The sequence below is a fragment of the Haliotis rufescens genome, unplaced genomic scaffold, assembly GCF_023055435.1.
Source record: "Haliotis rufescens isolate VD_foot unplaced genomic scaffold, xgHalRufe1.0.p SCAF_1, whole genome shotgun sequence".
NCBI classification, from domain to species: Eukaryota; Metazoa; Mollusca; class Gastropoda; order Lepetellida; family Haliotidae; genus Haliotis; species Haliotis rufescens.
Genome location: NW_025963779.1, coordinates 80,547,999 through 80,570,097, shown reverse-complemented (window position 1 = coordinate 80,570,097; position 22,099 = coordinate 80,547,999). Strand labels below are relative to the sequence as shown.

General features: G+C 38.0%; 1 protein-coding gene across 2 annotated transcripts in view; it reads left to right on the top strand.

The window, feature by feature from the left end:
• Positions 1-22,099, top strand: part of LOC124143748 (furin-1-like) — a 219,910-nt gene that overhangs the window by 29,920 nt on the left and 167,891 nt on the right. For both annotated transcript variants that reach the window (XM_046512815.2, XM_046512816.2), the window contains exon 2: positions 16,167-16,265. In XM_046512815.2, coding sequence (XP_046368771.1) covers positions 16,167-16,265 — 99 coding nt within the window. The remainder of the gene's footprint in view (positions 1-16,166; positions 16,266-22,099) is intronic.

The window sequence follows — 22,099 nt, the reverse complement described above, 5'->3', positions numbered from 1 at the left end:
GGGTTCGAATCCCGGTTCGCCCGGATTATGTTTCTAGATTTGTCAGCGCCATATCCGTACTCGTGGGTTTCACTGATGTGGTAAACGTCTGAGACCTGCATCACTTGGGGCTTTCCTCCCACATCAAGCTGACACGCCGTGATATAACTGGAATACTGTTAAAAGCGGTGTTAAACCCAACTCACTCACTCACTAATCCTGCTCAGTGATCTTGTCACTGGGGCTATGTTAAGATGGGGACTAAGACACTACTAAGGCCAAGATCATGGTACTGAAGTGAAATAATAGGGCAGAACCTCATCACAGTCTCCTCTTAGTAAGTGAATCACATTACTTAGTTCAGCTCGTATGTACAACAGTGTAACATCTTTACCCTCTCTAAAGATTATCCTGAATAATGTATGTCATCTGTAGCATGGCAAAGACTGTGTCAGCTCTAACAGAAACTCTACTAATGAAACAAGCAGGGAAATACTCTTCCTGTGCACTGAAGGGTGGTATTGGGCGCTAATGAAACATTTGTTGCCTCCTCTTCTCCTCTAGATGCATCAGGGCAGGGTATGCAGCCCCTGGAGGTTTTCCCTTGATTAGATTGCCCTGAATGCGAAGCTCCAGGTCATGGAAGTGGTGTTGAGCTGTGGGGAAGGTTTGGTAAAACTCGTGCTTTCGAGTTGCTGTTTGTTCGTCTCTGGGGAAATATTTGTTGTGAAGCAGAGAAGGGTTAATATCATTGTGTGTTATCTTTACTTACGGTTACTATGGAAATGAGAAATATGTACTAACATTCCCAGGAGTGGAGTCTTTTATCATGGAAATGGCAGCAGAATATTGAAGTATGGCTCCTCATGGTGCAATATGAACTTGCATCTGCAGAACGGGGACGGGAGATAGGACGAAGATCAATGGGAAGCAGAATGTTATCAGAAATCTTTTAATGTCAAGAGAATACACAGTTGACTTTCAGTTGGACAATGTGTTTAAACACAGGGTATGTTTCTGAAGCACAGCAAACATTGATTGTCATGAAAAGATCAAGTTTTGCAGACAAAAGTTTGCATGTTGATATGTATGTAGTACGTAGTTCATGATGAGGTTTGACACGTGCGGGGGAGTTGAATCAGGTTTACATGGTACGGTAACCTCACAATGCATCCAATCTTGTCAAGATGAACACAAATTGATACCAATTAATTATATTGATATTCTTTGTGTATGTAGTTCTTGATGTATATGTAGTTAATAATTTGTATGTAGTATGTAGTTCAGGATATGAATGTAGTATGCAGTTCATGATGTGTACGATGTAGTTATTGATGTCTATGTAGTGGGGGAGTTGATCGATCATCAATCACATTTACATGTAACCTCACACTGCATCCTCTCTTGTCAACAAAAACACAAATTGATACCAATTAATTTCATTGATATTCTTTGCTTTTTAAAAAAAATCTTTGGCAAATCATGTTAGATCAACTGTGAAATGCAGTCACTTTCCCATTTTCCTCAAATTTGCATTCAACTTGTCTTTATGTACTTAGTCATCATTGGGACCTGAAAACTATATTCAAAGGGATACCAAAGTACTCATTAAGTTTAATTTATCAGATGAGAAAGTTTAATGAATAAGGTGAGATGAGATAAAATGGGGTTTAACATTGCATTTAAGATTGCTTCACTTTTTATAACGACGTGCTGGCGTGTGTGTGTGTGTGTGTGTGCGTGTGCGTGTGCGTGTGCGTGTGCGTGTTTGTGATTGTGTATCATAATCAGATAGCAGGACGTTGCTCTTACTCCACAAGCGAAGTCTGAAGGGAAAACTGAGATATTGGATGTTCGTAATGGCATAAAACAACATTCACACACTTGCACACTTAATTGATTTTCCAGTATTCTATTGTGACAAATACCTTGGACCCATACATTATTGTACCTACCCATGAAGATCAGGGTTGGAAAGGTCTTCAGCAACCCATTCTTGCTTGCTTGCGTCTATGCTTGTCGTAAGAGGCTTCTAACGGGATCGGGTGGTAAGGCTTGCTTACTTGGTTGATGTATGTCATTGTATGCCAATTGCATGGATCGATGCTCATGATGTCAATCACTGGATTGTCTGGTCAAGACTCAATTATTTACAGACTGCTGTCATATAGCTCGAATGTGGCTGATTGTGGCGTTAAACAACAAACAACAACATTGTTATAGCTATGTTTGGGGCCCAATTCAATTGCAACTGTGCTAAAAATGACTGTCCAGTCAAATTTCTCTCATGTGTGAGAAAAAGTCTGTCCTAAATTAAAGATAGAAGAGACTTTGATGGTGACATCACTTCCAAATGAGCTACTGAGTTGAATGGATCCAGGGTATTTATTATAGCAGAATAGAGATATTACACCCTGGATAATGTATTGTACTTTCACCCTGTGTACTCAAAAGAACCCACTCGTTCAATGGTAGATGACCACATGGTGGAATCACGAATACGTTCATTCAAGTGTCAAAACGTGTGGTGTCACACTGGGCAAGTGACTTAGTTCAAATGTGCCTCTGTTCACCCGGCAGGTAATGGGTACCCAATATGTGAGGTAGATGTAAAAACCTGCTAGTGCCCGTAGTCAGCTTGGGGTGAATACTCCCCAGGGAGTGGAGAACGATAACTGGAATGCAAATGGATGCCCTGGTTGGGGAACACATAAAACTGCATTTGAGCAGATACTAGTACCTGGATACCTGCGGTTTATGATGATGATGATGATGATGATGAAGATGGAGGATGACTTGCGCATCAAAATACCCACAGTGGTGGCCAGCAGTGTCCGTGTCTACAAGCCTGCGATCAGGGACGGTTGTTTGAGTAGCAGTACTCATGCTTAGTTCCATTCCGTCTTGTCCCTGAGGCTGTCGCTAACTTAAACAAACCGACCATAATTCACATTTTTTCTTTCCCGATTATTACCATCCAATAAACAAGGCATCAAATGAGACCCTTTTCTCGAGTTAATGGCTGTTTAAGAGGGTGTGCCATTTTTAAAGGGATGTATTTCAAGTTAATCTCTTCAGGACTGGATTAAATATTTATATTTGCTGTGCTTACGTTAGGACTGCGGTTTACCCCACATGGCATGGAACTGTTTGGTTGTTTTGTTTTTTGAAACTAAAGAATTCAGCTGTTGTGGCAAGAGGCTGCTGGCAGGATGTTTATGTGTGTAATAAATGATAGAGAAAAACTTGCAGAGACACTTGAGAAATATGTTGCATGAGACGTAAATATTGTCATTTTGTGTTTTGGCACTTAGTGTGTTTGGAGGTTAACCATAAATTCACACAAAATGCATAGATAGCGTTGTTTTTGAGAAATGCAAAAGAAATATGTTTATGTGGGCATGTGAGTGTTTTGTTTGATCTGAACGATACTTATTATAAAGATATTTAAAGAGATGGCTTATGCTGGAGTTAACATGGTACACATGGTAGTAAAAAGATTCCCGACTTGACCTGCAAATACATGCTTATTTCATGAGGCCCTTTAAGATTGTAATGGACCCTTTGAGATGTGGAGCTGTTTTTATTATGAAGGACGTCTAAGCTATGGCTTTGTGTTCTCTGCACAACTCTTGAATCAGGAGCGTATCATGGCATATTTTAAGTCTGTTTATTTCTGAGATGAAGCGTTCCCGCCTGTAATCATAGACTATAAGTCAAATCATCAAAGATATGTCATTATAGTTCAAACAAATAAGTCAATTAGTTCCCATTTTACGACAATTTGCATATTGTTTATGTTAAAAGTTGATGAGTGTAGCACCGTTCTTATAGCTATTGTGGCAACCTTGTGTGATGTCATAGCACAATATGACGCCATCAATGGAATATCGATTCATGTTAAAATTTAGGGAAAATATGTAAATATCAACACTTTTATCCATCTGCTCATATGACTGCACACTGATATTTTTTCTTTTAGATGAATGTCTTGTCCATATGTGGTTAAACTGTTTTGAAAAGTTAAAAACTGTTAATTATATGTTTATGCAAGACTGTTTGTGCTGTAAGCATTTTCTATTATTTTGTCTCAATAGTAAAGTTCATCATGATATAGCTGAGATGTTGCCAATGTGATGTTAAATTTAACTCACACACTATAGCAAAGTGTGAGTGAGTGAGTATGGTTTTACGCCACTTTTAGCAATATTCCAGCAATATCATTGCAGGGAACACCAGAAGTGGGCTTCACACATGACGGGAATTGAACCCGGGTTTTCCGGCGTGACGAGCAAACACTTTGACCACAAGGCTATCCGACCGCCCCTAGTAAAGTGTGAATTTGGTGCAGTATATGATAGGCATACCACCACTCTTCATTTTTTAATCATAACGTTAGATTAAATCTAATAGATTTTACAAATTCCTATCTTATATAAAGTTAAATATTGTGAAAACAGACAAGTAGACATACTTAATGTTTCAGATATTCTTGTACTGAGATGTGGTTAGCTGAACAGTGGAAAATAAAATAAGATAATATTGATTGCATTAACATTCCATATTGGACGAATTCCAGCAGCACAACAGAGGAAAACAAAGCATGTGCAGAACATAGAAATAATAACAGCATACATAATTTACCAGTATGGAAAACAGCTACAGTAAACACCATTAGCCTGCTGGATATGGTGAACAATGAGGCTCATGGTAATTGTTATTGGTGGGTTTTGAAAGTGGTCATTGTACGTGAGTACTTGGAAACATGCTGTGTTTGTTGTAGATAAATTTTTGTTGACATTAAACATGTATGAAAAATACATATTCTTCATGTGTCTTCATCAGGCTCAATGGAAATTATTAATGTAATCTTTTGGCTGTAAATTTAGAATTAAGAACACAACATATAATATATATTACTCAAAAGACGTTAAAGAACATCCTATTTGTTCGTATGACTATAGTTTATGTCATGACATGACTGAATAACTATAGTCGTATGATAAACATGGGTGTCCTTTAAGGATGACAGATTATCCTGGGTGTTCTTTAACTTCTTTTGAGTAATATATGTAAGCAATAAAGTGTTCTTACTTCTATTTTGTTGCGGTCTTGGGTAAGGAACTGTCGTAGCACCTCATTCAAACAACATCTTTAAGCACATCTGTATTGATCTTTAGGACAACTAGTGCAGTAGGTAGAGTTCTTGTAATACAGATCAGGAACCTGGTAAAACTCTTTAACTTTCGCGAATGTTTGAATTATGTGCATTGAATGAGAATAACGTGTGAACATTTCTAAATATCCTCCAGCGTTGCAGTTCTTACAAAACATTTGTCGATTTTCCTTGTTGATGTATGCTTGTGTAGAAGCCACTCGTCCACCTTCCCAGTGCCATGTTGTATTGATTACTTCAGACGCCTCTGGGTTGATTTCATTTGAATATATCCCAGAATCCTGGCCATCTTCATCTATTTTATCTGACATTCCAAGGTTGAATAGCCAACAAGATGTATGTTACTACCATTGCATCGGGCAATGAATAATCTATACTTCGGGGCAGTGACGTGGCAATTGTGCTTGTAATGTTGTGGGACTAGTATTGCCAAGTTTGCTGTGAAATTGCAGAAATGGAGCATGTGAATTTGTTAAGTGAGGCTTGCTTGTATTTACATGGAATTATCCGAGTCCAATGTTTTTTTGGTTAAGACGTCAAGAAAAAATACTTGGTTGCCATTTTCTTGTTAGATTGTGGCAATATGTGACTGCAAGTACATGAATTATATATATAATGATTGTCTTGCAGAACATGGTTGTTTTTTTGTACCTACCACTTCTTTAACCAAAACCTTTATGTATATACCACAAAATTCCTTTTTACTTTGTTGTAAAATGATTAAAACAGGTGGCTTGTTTTTTTCATTACATGATATAATGCACCTGGTTAGCTTTTGATGCTGGTCATATGGGGAATGTTTTGCCCTGAATATATACATCTGTACAGTAATTCAGATGGATTGGTAATGGAGGCCAGTAGATGTTGATAAGTTTGTCAAGATGTGTCACAGGAGATTGTGCTACAGCAACGTTCTTCACTAATAGTGGCCACGAGAAGGGTTCTGTTATTTCCATAGAGAACATGTAGTGTTTTTAATAGAATCACAAGTTGAACAGTATGTAGAACATGGAACAGTCAGCCTGCATAGCTACTTCAGAATTCTAGCAGCCCAAGATCCATTGGTCATGGTTCGAATCCTAGTTAAGATATCTGGTCTGTCAGCAAGATTCTCCTCCTGCTTGACATTGGTCATTGTTCGAATCCTAGTTAAGATATTTGGTCTGTCAGCAAGATTCTCCTCCTGCTTGACATTGGTCATTGTTTGAATCCTAGTTAAGATATTTGGTCTGTCAGCAAGATTCTCCTCCTGCTTGACATTGGTCATTGTTCGAATCCTAGTTAAGATATTTGGTCTGTCAGCAAGATTCTCCTCCTGCTTGACATTGGTCATTGTTCGAATCCAAGTTAAGATATTTGGTCTGTCAGCATGTTAGTTAAGATAGTTGGATAGTTAAGATATTTGGTCAGTCAGCAAGATTCTCCTCCTGTTCCACTGGGCAAATTCAAGTTGACTGTTATAGGTATGGGATTTACAGTGTCTAAATACTCCTATGACCTAACATACTGGACGGTCTATTGATCATCACAACGTTTTTAGTATAACAAAAAGATGAACAGTCATATCTTAGGTCAGCTGTTACAAAATTCATGATTCCTCAATAGCCATGCTAGTATCCAGTGTATCATATATTATATTTGGGATTACAATTTCCTAGTAAATACAAATTCTAGTTTTTATTGGGTGGAGTCACTTCTGGGATTCGAAAAACCACATTCTTGAGTGAGGCAGCCACTCGCCAGCACACAAAGTCAGTGACCTAACCAACTCAACCACTGAGACTTCCACATACAAATTTGTATGTAAGAATTTGGTTCTCTAGAGGACATTTAGGTTATACAAGTTTAGAGTAGCTTGGTGAAAAAAAGAACCCCAAATCTTGGATGAGTTAAATTTTTTACATCACATCAATATATTCCATTCGTTCATTGACTCCTGCATTAGGAAAGTACAAATTACATACAAACTGTATTGTAGATGATGTACTTGCTGCTGAGAGGGTATACATGTCAATGTGTGCCAAATGAATCCATCAATGATGCTTCAAGTGACCCCTTGCTGTACTACTGTCTGTGTGATTTTCCTATGACATCAATCACTGGATTGTCTGGTCCAGACTCGATTATTTTCAGACTGCTGTCATACAGCTGGAATATTGATGAGTGCAGCGTTAAACAACAAACAAACAATCCTATGAAGGAAAGTCTATACAAAAGCAGTAAATCTGACTACAAGACCAATTGCTGTACTGTGGTCTTTGGTGTTTTTCCTATGAAGGAAAGTCTATATGAAGGCAGTAAATCTGACTACAAGACCCATTGCTGTACTACAGTCTTTGGTGTTTTTCCTATGAAGAAAAGTCTATATGAAGGCAGTTAGTCTGACTACAAGAGCCACACACTGAACTTACTTCACACTCACTGACTTGGGAAATCTCGGGACGAAGATAAACCCTCTCAGAGTTTGCCATTACAGGGTTATATTGGTTGATCTTGACAAACAGCCAGTGATATTTTTCTGACCTTGGGTATGGGTCTGATTTCTTATTGCTTACTGCAAACTTGAACATTGAAGGAAGTGAAGCGTATTAATAGAATTTCTGTAAACAGGGGATGAACCGAGCTTCATGTAAATAATCTGGAAGAACTTGCGTCAACGACAGCAGTGTAGTATCATTATTCATCTTGCGATAAATTGATGTTTGCATAACATTTGATATTTCTCCCTGTAAGCATACAAGCATGTCTGCATTAGCCAAACCTTCCAAGCACTTACAATCTATGGCCTGCTGCCATTACGCACAAGTTGTAAACGATCGATTTACTACGAATTTCGGGTCAGGTGTCTCAGCCATCTTTGAACTTCTTTCCGAATGGAGTCAGTTAGACTGGGATGGGAGCTGCCTATGTTGTAACCAGTGATTTTGCTTCACTCTGCTTGGAATTGCTCAGCTGGTTCAAAGTAGCCTACAGACGCTATGTAGAATTCCTCCGAGATTCAAATGTGTTTTGAAACTCTTTTCTTCTGCAAGATAGATTAACACAAATTTCCAGCCATAAGAAAGAGACAAGTTTCTGTCATGCTGATGGTCGTGGTGTCACAACTGCCGAGACTCATAGATAATGCACAGCAAGTGTCAAGGGACTTGTACCTTTCTAAGACATTCACTTATTGTGACACTGCTTGTTTTATATCCTTGAATTATTAATGTGCCCATTTTCCTGTGGCTCACACGAGCCAATATGTACCAGCACTCACACTGATTACTTTGATAGAGCAAATTCGTATTTCTTGTTGTCAGCAAAATTTGTGGTCAGGATATTGAAATTAGTTCCTCGCTATCAAATGAAATCAATAAAATCCTCCAAGGTTGATGGATTTAAAGTTTAAAAAAATTCTGTCAGTTTTATTGGAGACAGAATTCTTACGTTTATGGCCCATTCGGCAATGTTTAATGCCTGGCAGTATAACCTATCACTCCTGTATCTCGAGTGCGTTTCAATAATGAAGATATATTTTGAGATTTGATTTAACTTCTTCTTTAGGTGTAAGACGCAAGCCCAGTTGGGTATGAAACTGTAAAAATGCCAGTTATTCTTTCGTACTCTTCCACATGGGAGGGAGATGACCCCAGAATGGAGTTCAGGGGATTTCTATGCAAATTTTGTTTTCTTGTAACTCAACCCAAGTAATATTATTACCACATGTTGAATAACAGAGGACATGTTCCCTACCTCCTTGTGGTAATGCATGCATTGGCAGGTGTCGGTGACAACAGAGTCCTCGCTCTGACCTTCACCTTGCTCCAGGTCAGCGAGGTGTTGAGGAGATGGGTTATCGGACCTCTTCAGTTTTACACATGAATCCATTCAAAAGTAGAGCATTCGTCATACATGTTTCTCGTGGTAAAGACGGAGTAGGATTTGTTCATTCATGATGGGTTTGTTCTGTGTTATGGAGAATGACTTGAAATAAAAGCAGAAAGAAGCAATGCTTATTAAATTATGTTGCGCACTTAAACATGTTGAGACCTTAGTTTCTTGGCCAATGTACAAATATCATTTGTCTTTCAAATTTATTATTTGTCTTTCTTAATGTATAATAAAAAATCATTTATTCTTGTTAAAGTGAAATATAAAAAGAGGCAACAAGATAAACCTGATGTCTTTGTACCCCGACGACGTGGATCATTGCTCACAATATCGATCACTGGATTGACAACTATTTACAGGCTGCCGTCATGTAGCTGGAACATTGCTCTATGCAGCGTTAAACAACAAACAAACAACTTGATGGCCATATTACAGCGTATGAAACTCTCCTTATCCTGCTTAAAAACTTTATGACAGGGTTTAGAGGTAAAATAATCAAACCATGATGTTGTTTTCACCCGATACCTTGTCCTAGCTGTTGTCTTAGATGTTTTCCAGAATGTTGTTAATGTAAATAATCTTTCACTGATGAGAATTTGTTAAACCTCCAAAGGGGAGACAACTCAAGGTGCTAAGTAGGGTTGAATGAATATGTATCTACATGGAGTTCAAATGTTACATTTCACCTGTATTTGCTTTGTGCACATGGGCACAGTGTTGAATTAGCCATGGACATTATGTTGGCAGTCTGTTTGCATTCCTGTTCATCTTTCTTGCATGTTTATGATGCTATGAATGCATCTGCCTGCTGAGAGGGACATTAAGCAGCAACTACCACCAACCCATGTTGTAATGGCTGCTTGCTGTGCCGAGAGCCTTCTAGGTAGGAAACAGTACATTAGCCAACACAGTTGGTAGTGAGGCCAAATTGGTTTTGACAATGGAACTTATGAATACAAAGAAACCAAAGATAAGAAGGGTCTTCTTGGAAAAAGCAGAAAGAAGCAATGCCTGTAAAGTAGTACACAGCATGTTGAAACCTTGTTTCAATGGCAATGTACAATTTTGTTTTGTCATGCAAACTCTTGCATAAAAATAAAAAAATCATTTATCCTCGTAATGATATCTACAAAAGTAAGATGAAAAAAAGAGGTGAACAAATGGACCTAATGTCCTCGTACCCCAATGGCCTGGACTGTTGCTCACAATATCGATCATTGGAAACAGTACTTGTTCTTGTCAACGTTGTTATCAGCTGACCACATGACAAGTTATATTTGGATATCTATATATTTTGTAGTCTTGATTCATCTTGTTGTGTGGATCGATGCTTATGATGTCAATCACTGGTTTGTCTGGTCCAGACTTGATTATTTACAGACTGCTGTCATATAGCTGGAATATTGCTGAGTGAGGCATTAAACCACAAACAAACAAATCTTTGACAACCAACATTGTTGACATAATGTATGATACACAATTCTAATTGTTTTTAACATGGAGACTAGGGTCACAATCATTCATTCTTTATTCAATGTTTTTTAGACAATATCATGTAAACTATTATTCAGATCAGATATAATAAATCAGTATGGATAAAATAAGACAGTCATTCCAAGTATAAGATAAGCATGTGTATTGCATATACTCTCACTCTCAGAGGACAGATGTGATGTCATGTTAGTTCTAGTGTCTGAGTCTACCCAAGGATATGGGATCTTTATGACATCCATTACTCTGGCTAAAGGGAAGTATTGCTCGTGTTGGTGTCTCTTGATCAATATGAACCTGCTGATATTACTTCATCATTCTCATAGGACTTTCATCACCGCTTCAGCTGTGAACTGATTTGATCAGGACACTGTAGCCCACATCAAAGTAGTCTACAGAGAGTGGTTTTAATAAAGTTTTATGTCACTATTATCATATTTATGCATATAAATCTGTTATTGGATTTTGATTAAAATTATGGATGACACATTATCAACTATTCATCATGGATTTTTATCTGAATATTTGATTTATTCTTTGTTAAGATGTTTTTGTTCCCTCAACAACAGGAGATTATGGAATGTGTAAGTGGTTAAACAAGAGACTTAATGGCTTGTGTTGGTATGACTAGATCTTCACAAGTTAGGGGTAAGGATCTGTTACCAAAAATACAAGCAAAGGTTTTGTCCTCAGCTGTTTCACACATCAAAACCACAATAAACATTCAGTGTGGTTCTTTTCTATCAAGGATTTTTTTGTTTCTTCAGCATTAACTGAAAAATTATTCTGTCTTAAATGCAAAATAACAGTCCCCTTGAATATTAAATGGTAAGTTCCTTACAAGAATTTTAGTTTAATAGGAATTGGTTATAATAATTATTTCATCATTATCATTGTTGCAAAAATGGATTCTTTGGGAAGTTAAAGGGAGACTCTGCCCCATGATGTGGTCCCCCCTCCAGTCCAGGTGGAAGATGTTGTTAGTTCCATGCAAAAAACAGGACATGTTCGCTCTGTTCCATGTACATATTCTACTAAAAAAATTTGAGGAACACCCATTTTTTTTCATATTGCTAGAGTCTGTCATCGTGAAAGTGGTAAACGTCTGAGACCTGCATCCCTTCTAGCTTCGAGCTGACACGCCGTGATATAACTGGAATGATGTTCAGAGCGACGTAAACCCCACTCACTCACTCACTCACTCACTCACTCACTCACTCACTCACCCACTCACCCACTCTGCTTTGGATGATCAGTAACTGCTAGAATCATTTACATCATTAAAACTTGAGTCAGCACACTAATGAAGTTGATTTCAAACGAATTGAATCAATCTTGCTAGGACTCTATATTGCAGTTCTCTATATCCCCTTTAATTCTGTACCAGTGGGTACAAGTATGAGTTGCTGTGCTATTAATGTATCAAATTTTCTAATACTGATAGCAAGATGTGCCCTTTTTGGTGGGAGCAGAGCTGTATTGACACAGCAACCTGTATGAAGGGGCCACACAATATGCTTCTCCAGGGATTATTATAGATAGCTAGCCTGTGTAAACAGCCATGCTACTATTGCGATGAGCCACAGTGAAAGGACATGCGGATCGCACATATCATTTGCACCCTGTGCGTGATAGAGATGGAGCTTTTTACCTTGCTTGTTATAATCTGTTTGCTTGGGTGTACTGAACTTTGTGGTTAGTAAGGATAGGTAGAAGACTTGGGGATAATTCATTCAGATTACACTGTGATCGTTGGTAATTCTGGCCTATTTTATCTGATTTGGTGTGTGGATATGTTTTGGATGGAGTGCTATGATGTCCCTGAGATGAGATTGAGTGATAGGGATGGTGCAGTGGCAGTTGACATGTAGCAGGACAGGTGTTAGCGATGTCTAGGCATGTGAATTACTCTTTCTTGCGAGGGGTAGCCTTGTGGTCAAAGCGCTTTGCTTCCCATATAGGTATAAGGTGTGAAGCCTTATTTCTGGTGTTCCCTGCCATAATATTGCTGGATTATTGCTAAAAGTGGCGTAAAATCATGCTCACTCACTCACTCACTCACTCACTCACTCACTCACTCACTCACTCACTCACTCACTATATTTCACACAGATCTATATATAGAGTTTCATCAGATGTAGCCTGTATAAAAGATAACTATTTTTTTATGAATATATATTGACAATTTAATTTTTTGTTTTAAATATTTTCTTGATCAATATGCAAAAATGTAGATCTGGAAAGCAATAATGTATGAATATATGTAAAGTTAATCTCCTTTTAAACCTTTTGACTAACTCATATTACAAATATATATTCAAGATGATACTAAACATGCTAAAAGCACAACTTCAATCAAACATTTATAATATTTATTGAAACCTTTTTTTCAAAATTCAGGTAAAATGTCAGCGGCAGAGAATAACCGGTCTGCCAAAACAGATTCCATAAAGCGTAAATGCCAAAATAGAGGAGAAAGTTATATGAATGAATCACTGACACATAGTGTTCATGGATCATCCATGAAATAGGATAAATTGCACAGGGATTAATTGATGACTTAAATTTCAAACTATTTTAATGATTTCACACAGTGACAATGGATATGATCATTTGATTATTGTCTAATATAAGCGTAAAAAGTCCAACATTTCTTGGAAAATGGGCATTATTTTATTGTCATTAAGATAATAATTATGTTATTGGAATATAGTAACTTTTTCACATTAAATATCTTTGATAAGTGCTTTCTATATGTTCTTAAGCCATCACCATATCTATAACTGTAGATTAGTCCAACACATTGACACGTAACATGATTGATTGAATTAATAAGCTACTAAGTTCCTAATGACTCTTTACCATGGCCATGAGTGAGTGAGTGAGTGAGTGAATATGGTTTTACGCTGCTTTTAGCAATATTCCAACAATATCACGGCGGTGGACACCAGGAATGGGCTTCACACGTTGTACCCAGCTCTGGAATTGAACCCGGATCTTCGGCATGACGAGCGAACGTTTTAACCACTAGGCTACCCGACTGCCCCCCATGGCCATGAAGCAGCATTGAGAAGCATGGTGGCTGTAGCATACAAGGTGTTACCTTCACTGTCAGTGACAGGGGTTGAGAATCAATCAAATAATTGTCTATTATTGTTCATTTCATGAGCACTGTCGACAATGGATATCATGCCAGTGAAACCACATATGGTAGCTGGCATCAGGATATATTGGGATTTCTAAGAACAATAACAACTTGGAGCACCTGTAAATGTCATGTGCTTCTCTGATTCTCATTCAAGTTACGAATGTAGGCAACTTGGCCATTAGAAATAAGGCTAGTGTGTCACTACCAGTGCAGTATTGCTGCGTGTGTCTTTGGCCATTAAAGTTACATGGTGTCGCACATTTTCTTAGCCACTTCACTCGAGCACCCAATGACAGTTTCGCGAAGAGACGCTAAATCGTAATTATGTGATAAATCAAGTTAAACAATGAAAAAAGTATAACAGTAGTCATCACTTGTGTATCATTGCCAGTGTAATGTTGTTTGTGAGGAAATAAAATCATAAAACATATTTGTGATTATCTGATTTAACATAGTTGATTAAGATGGTTTTATGCCACTTTTTGAAAAATTCCAGAAATATCATGGCGTGTGACACCAGAAATGGTCTTCACACATTGTACCAATGTGGGGAATCGAACCCTGACCTTCTGTGTGACGGGGGAACGCTTTAACCACAAGGCTACGCACCACCCCTGATTTAGCATAGAGCCCTATGGAGTTTGTAACTAAAGTTGTGATGTTACTCTGTTACTGCATGAACCTCCAAATGCCTGTTGATGTCATAATCAAGGGATTTATCTGGGATTCTTAACTAAGTGCCTTTGGCATAGGTAGGCAAATTGAGAAAAAATATTTTGTTCAAAATTCAGATTTCTTTTAAAGTTCATATTTTCTTAAATTCAGAGGTATTTTGAGATTGTATTGATGCAATGATGTAAATGGAAGCATTAAAACCTGTTCCTATCAATTGGTCTTGTTATAAGGGAATACAGATAACTTCCACAAAGTCATAAATTTAGTTATTAGTCATACAAATTAAAACATTGTAACATGAATAGGGACATGTTTAGTTCCAAATTGGGAATTTTTAATAACATTTGTTGCAGACTTGGGGTCGAATATTGGCCTCTTAGCAGGTCCAGATAAATCCCTGTAATCTCAACCTACGCTACTGCTATGTAGGTACATGTAGTTAACTTATCTTGAACATGTACTTGTGGTTGAAACCAAGATGGAACAGTATTACAGCACTAGTTTTATGCCATGGCATTTGCCACATAACTGATGAACACTAGTAACTACTCTGTTATCATTTATTAATGTAGTTTATCAAGTAAAAAACTGACCAAGGCAGGTATACCCAAGGGTTCTGTATTTGGTCCGTTCTTATTTCTAGGCAGGGATACCCCAGGGTTTTGTATTGGGTCTGTTTTTATTTCTTGGCAGGGTTCTGTATTGGGTCTGTTTTTATTTCTTGGCAGGGGTACCCTAGGGTTTTGTATTGGGTCTGTTTTTATTTCTTGGCAGGGATCACCCAGGGTTCTGTATTAGGTCTGTTATTATTTCTTGGCAGGGATACCCCAGGGTTTTGTATTGGGTCTGTTTTTATTAATTGGCAGGGATACCCCAGGGTTTTGTATTGGGTCTGTTTTTATTAATTGGCAGGGATACCCCAGGGTTCTGTATTTGGTCCGTTCTTGTGTCTAGGCAGGGATACCCCAGGGTTCTGTATTGGGTCTGTTCTTGTTTCTAGGCAGGGATACCCCAGGGTTCTGTATTGGGTCTGTTCTTGTTTCTAGGCAGGGATACCCAAGGGTTCTGTATTGGGTTCATTCTTGTTTCTAGGCAGGGATACCCCAGTGTTCTGTATTTGGTCCATTCTTATTTCTAGTTTACATAAATGACATAACAGACATGCTTTAACATTGATTATTTGCTGGTGATACATGTATAGGAACACCATCTAATGATATGGCTTTAACTGAAGAAAGACTTAATAAAGATTTCACCATGCAGAAGTGCTTTTCGCGACTTTCTTGAATGTAAAAATTAAGGTCAAATGAGACAACCTGTGTTCATAACATTATGAATGTAGGACCTCAACCCAATTTAGCAACAATTCTAAGTGGTAACCAAACTGTCTGAAGAACAAAATAATTAAATATTAAATTTGAGCAACAAAACCCTTCCCTAAAAATAATAAAAATAATAATAATAATAAATCTCTGCTAGATGCTGAAATCAATCTGATTATAGAAGTTTGTATAAATATTGATGTATATCAGTAATATTATTCTGTGTTAATGTCACATTTTAGTAATTATTCTCTAGCTCCATCATACTTTACATAAAGTCAAAATGTCAAATATTATGATCATTTCACTCAATACTTTTATTATTATGCTTCATTAAATATGTTTATGATGTACTTCTAGCCACCATATGTCATTTGTATATGATCTACCCTGTACACGTACCCCGCACAATAATTATTTATAAATGCAATATTTATGTACAATATTTTTACCCAAAACACACCAACACACACCTAATCATTTGATTTTCTTCTATTTTCAGATTATGCCAGATTATTACCATTTTCAACATAGAAAAGTAGCCAAAAGGTCCACATATCCAAGCTCATATTATCACAGAAATTTAGCAACAGATCCAAACGTAAGTATGCACATTTTCACATAATTCATAATTGCTGTCAAAGGTAAGGATTTCGCCAGCGTGGCACCAAAGCCGTCTTTTTCCACCTAACACCATTCTTACAAAGATGAAATGGCGGTTCTGCACCTACTGTTGTAATTGGCTGATTGCCCTGTTGTGCAGTTAAAATTAACCCAAGATGCAACACTTTGCATTTTGGTTTGAAGAGTATGGGCGGCCCCAACTTTGACATATTTTGGTTTAATATAAAGTGCCACATTTCTTGGCTTGAGGTTTACACCCAGCATTTATCATTTCCTCAACGTTTGTTTTTTAGCTGTAGGAATAGATATTTCTTGTCTGAAACATGAATTAGCCCTCGGTGAGCAACTCATTGGGACTTTTTGTGAATTCTGAGTGATGATTGAAAAGAACAAGAATCCATCTTAAGAACCCTGAACATTCAGTGGTTAACACACAATAATGTCATAATCATCATGATGTAATTATGGACCTTATCAAGTATTGGACATTATGAACCAGTGGACCTTATCAATTATTGGACATTATAAACCAGTGGACCTTATCAAGTATTGGACATTATAAACCAGTGGACCTTATCAGGTATTGGACATTATGAACCAGTGGACCTTATCAGGTATTGGACATTATGAACCAGTGGACCTTATCAAGTATTGGACATCATGAACCAGTGGACCTTATCAAGTATTGGACATCATGAACCAGAGGACCTTATCAGGTATTGGACATCATGAACCAGTGGACCTTATCAAGTATTGGACATCATGAACCAGTGGGCCTTATCAAGTATTGGACATCATGAACCAGTGGGCCTTATCAAGTATTTAACATCATGAACCAGTGGACCTTATCAAGTATTGGACATCATGAACCAGTGGACCTTATCAAGTATTGGACATCATGAACCAGTGGGCCTTATCAAGTATTGGACATCATGAACCAGTGGGCCTTATCAAGTATTGGACATCATGAACCAGTGGGCCTTATCAAGTATTGGACATTGTGAACCAGAGGACCTTATCAAGTATTGGACATTATGAACCAGTGGACCTTATCATGTAATGAACCTTATCAAGTATTGGCTATTATAAACCAGTGGACCTTATCAAGTATTTAACATCATGAACGAGTGGACCTTATCAAGTATTGGACATTGTGAACCAGTGGACCTTATCAAGTATTTGACATTATCAAGTATTGGATATTAGGAACAAGTGGTCTTTATCAAGTATTAGACACCATCATGAAAGTATGGACAAAATGAACTAACTGACAGAATTAACTCATGGACATAATGAGTCGTGGACCTTATCAAGTATTGGACATTGTGAACCAGTGGACCTTATCAAGTATTGGACATTATCAAGTATTGGATATTAGGAACAAGTGGTCTTTATCAAGTATTAGACACCATCATGAAAGTATGGACAAAATGAACTAACTGACAGAATTAACTCATGGACATAATGAGTCGTAATGTACACTTGAACATAATGAACTATGATATTAAACTAAACAGATATTTATACAATAAATAAGATTGTTAAATACTTTCCAAAGACTTTTAAACTTAATAATCAGTACTGACGAATACTTTGAAAAAATATAAAAAAATTTTTACAATAAAATGCCGACTCAGCTGTGACATTGTCTGGGGTCTGTCTCAACACAGATCTTTCATGTACAAAGTGTTTCCACAATGACACAGAAGTAGGCCGTGCACCTTTAACTGTGAAGCATAAGAGGCAGTGAAGTGGTTCAGGGAGTACCTCGTACTGGTGGCCTAATCCCTGGTGGGGTAATGGAGTGACCTGCACTTGGCCAACTGGAGGGATATACTGGATCACCAATGGATACCAGATGTCAGCCAGGTCAAGTAGACTGCAGCAGCCACCAAACTTACCCCTGTACAGTAATGATGGATGAAGAGTAGGGAGGCTGGCCCGCTATGCACATGATTAAACATCTCTCATGTCTGATGAAAGCAACTGAAAAAAAACAGCATCCAAAGCCTCTTGGAGAAAGTCAAGTGAAACTCTGTGTTGTCCTATAGATTCTATTGAAACATGAATTCAAACAAACTCATTAATGCAGATAACCTGCAAATATCCCTGAACCACACAACATAAATCACCATTACCAAATTAAGTTTGATTTTCCTGTGTACAAATATGCATACAAAATTTAAAAACCCAATTGTATGACAACATTCTGAATAATTTACCAGTGTATCCTTTTCAACTTGTGTACATGTACTTCTTTACAGATCTCTATTTACTGACTGAATGCATGCATCACCCATACATGAACTCTGCTGCAGTGAATAATGCATAAAAACGCTGCTACCTCTCGATTGTTGTTAAGTAGTCATGTATAACACTGTTGTGAGTTCATGCGACGTGTTACACACTAGGAATAGCACATGAACAGATACAAATTAGGACTCACCTGAAGCAGCATTTTGAGCAGAATAATTTTAAAAATATGTCTACTCTGGACACCAGGCAGTAAAAATATACCCAGTGTAAATGATAATGAGTAATAAATACTCAGTGAATGAAAACATTATCTGGATCCCTGTTAGTGTTAAACCTATGTAGGTGAGATGTTTATATAAATATTTTACCTGAAAGTGACAAGAAGAATGTGAACTAGAAAATTCATTATGAATCAGTGTGGAAAAGGTGTCTATAAAATTGAAAAACATTAATATATGTTTACTGCTGATTGAAGGGATCCTATGTAATACATTACCATTTTATTTGTGGACAGTGGACATCAAATCTGTAGGAAACCAACAAATAGTACTAAACATTAGTCTGGAAATAATAGCAACCATGACACCAGACACCCACTGTTGAAGAACATTGTCTCCCTCACAGATGCCAGAGTATGAACCATGACACCAGACACCCACTGTTGGAGAACATTGTCTCCCTCACAGATGCCAGAGTATGAACCATGACACCAGACACCCACTGTTAGAGAACATTGTCTCCCTCACAGATGCCAGAGTATGAACCATGACACCAGACACCCACTGTTGAAGAACATTGTCTCCCTCACAGATGCCAGAGTATGAACCATGACACCAGACACCCACTGTTGGAGAACATTGTCTCCCTCACAGATGCCAGAGTATGAACCATGACACCAGACACCCACTGTTGAAGAACATTGTCTCCCTCACAGATGCCAGAGTATGAACCATGACACCAGACACCCACTGTTAGAGAACATTGTCTCCCTCACAGATGCCAGAGTATGAACCATGACACCAGACACCCACTGTTGAAGAACATTGTCTCCCTCACAGATGCCAGAGTATGAACCATGACACCAGACACCCACTGTTGGAGAACATTGTCTCCCTCACAGATGCCAGAGTATGAACCATGACACCAGACACCCACTGTTAGAGAACATTGTCTCCCTCACAGATGCCAGAGTATGAGACAACAACCATACTCATCCCCCTGTCAGCTTCAGCAGCCTGTACAGTACTGGAGATTTCCTTTATGGCTTGTTTAACACTTGGTGTCGTCCCTAATTGATACTGATTCATAAACACACAAAGCTATAACATCGATTTCTTATGATTATGGTAAAGGTTTTGTCGTTTTTATTTCCAAAATTTGTTTCTGACCTTATATATGGCTTTATTTCGGGGACTGTATGTCCGTCTAGAAAAACAGGTACAGTAATGTTTACTCATGATATTGACCAGTATGTAATAGGTGTGGTGAAATTGGGTTTAACGTCGTGTCCAAGATTATTGCTTTTATATAGCGACGTGCATGCACGTGTGTGTGTGTGTATGTGTGAGCGGACGGACTGATGCTGATTTATAGTGCTAGCACTCTGAAATACCATGCCGCAGTTTAACATGAATACCCCACTCAGACACAGCATACTGACTCGGAGCCGACCAGTCCTTGTTTTAGCCCCTTAATGCCGAGCGCCAGACAGGGTAACAACAAGTACCATTTTGTAACGTCTTTTGGTATGATGCGGCTGGGGGTCGAACCCCGGACCTTCCGCTCTCCGGGCGGACGCTCTACCAGTATGTAATAAAAGTTGGTGCAAGCATATGCTAGTTGTTATTATTGCTTGTCCCATTGATTTAAATGGCCAAGAGCCATGTAAATATAGCGGCATAGTGTGTTTATTGTGAATTTTTATTTGACGTTACACAAGAGAAAACCATAATATCATATTTCAGCACTGAGCATCAAGGAAGATAATGTTTGGGATGATAATGGAATAAAGTTGATTTTAAACAGTTCTTGAAAGGAGAAATGCAGGTGTGGATGTTTGTGTAGCTGAGAAAGTGAGAGGTGATAGAGCGAAGGATGGTATGGCATGACAGATTCTAGGCAAGATGCAGGGTCAGGGGAAGTGCATTCCTATCAGGGATCTGATAAAAAGAAAGGACAGGAGTTTATCACAAATCTAGACAAGTTTAACTTCATTTCACGATGGGTGGGCCATGGAATTAATAGTGAAATCAAATGACACTAAAGAAGAGATGTTGGCTGACAAATTGGGTTGGGGAAGATCTTCTCAGTGTCCTGCTTGAGGGGAATGAGTTGTGTGTTGAAAACAGGTGGAGCAATGTAGGTGATGGAATTGAAAGGAAATGAGGGCCGATTATGGAAACGAGCACTCTGAATTGCTGAATAGAGATCGGTAAATAGTGGTTAATGTGAAGATGATATGGGGAGATTTGGGATGAGGGAGAGAATAGATTTATGAAATGAGATGTCACTTAAAAATTTGCCTGTGGAGAGAAGGCCAACACAGGCCTAAAGACAAGGGAGGCCTTGTTTCTACGCTATATCAGTTTCAGGAGGTGGACTGGCTGTGGCCTAATGTCCTGGTTTTTCATACTGATGTAATTTATCAACTTGTCAAATATTTAAATGCACACTTCTTTTAAATTGTTTCAGCTGTTGTTCAAATTTCCATGGAAATGTGTTATTGGCGTAGATGTCTTCGAAATGTACTAAGAATGTACATATTAGATTTTATGGATATGATCAGTAAGTTTTATTGCATGCGAAATTCATGGAGCATTTGTTTGAGTGTACAAACATTAAGATTGTCAAGGGGTTCAACTGTTCATGTGCAGATCCTTATTCAAGATTTATTCTGTCACTCATCTGAGGATTTCCCAGTTGTCTAAGGTGCTGCAATTCCCTGTGCAGAGTTGCCTCCCTTGGGCACGCAAGAAACCAACGATCATGGGTTTGAATCCCAGTTCACCCGATTATGTTTCTAGGTATGACAGCACTATACCCATGCTCGTAGGTTTAACGAAAAGAGGTAATCATCTGAGACCTGCATCACTTCGATTTGTCTCGTTTTATCAAGCTGACTCGCCGTGATATACCTGGAATACTGTTCAAAACATCATAATTCCTAACGTACTCACTCTAATGTAAAATGTTCCCTTCAGATTTCCCCCTCTTTTATTATAATTAACCACCTGAAAGAGTCATTTAATTAAACACTATATTATCTGGATATGAATGAATAGTTATTACCTTCATTCACTAATTGACAGGTGCTTGTGTAATCATTAATGTTCGAGTAACTGACGCAGTTGAGGTTGGTGTTGTGTCATCTCAGTAAACTGGACTCTCTATCTTCATAGGGGCGCTGGTGCCAAAGCTAGACACACAAGTCCCGTAATAACACAGACAATTACAATTGATTAATAATCAATGGAGTTGCAGTGACCATCAATATAAATATTTAGAGCAATAACATAACTAAAAATAAATAAGTTGTCTCAAGGCAACTCACAATCT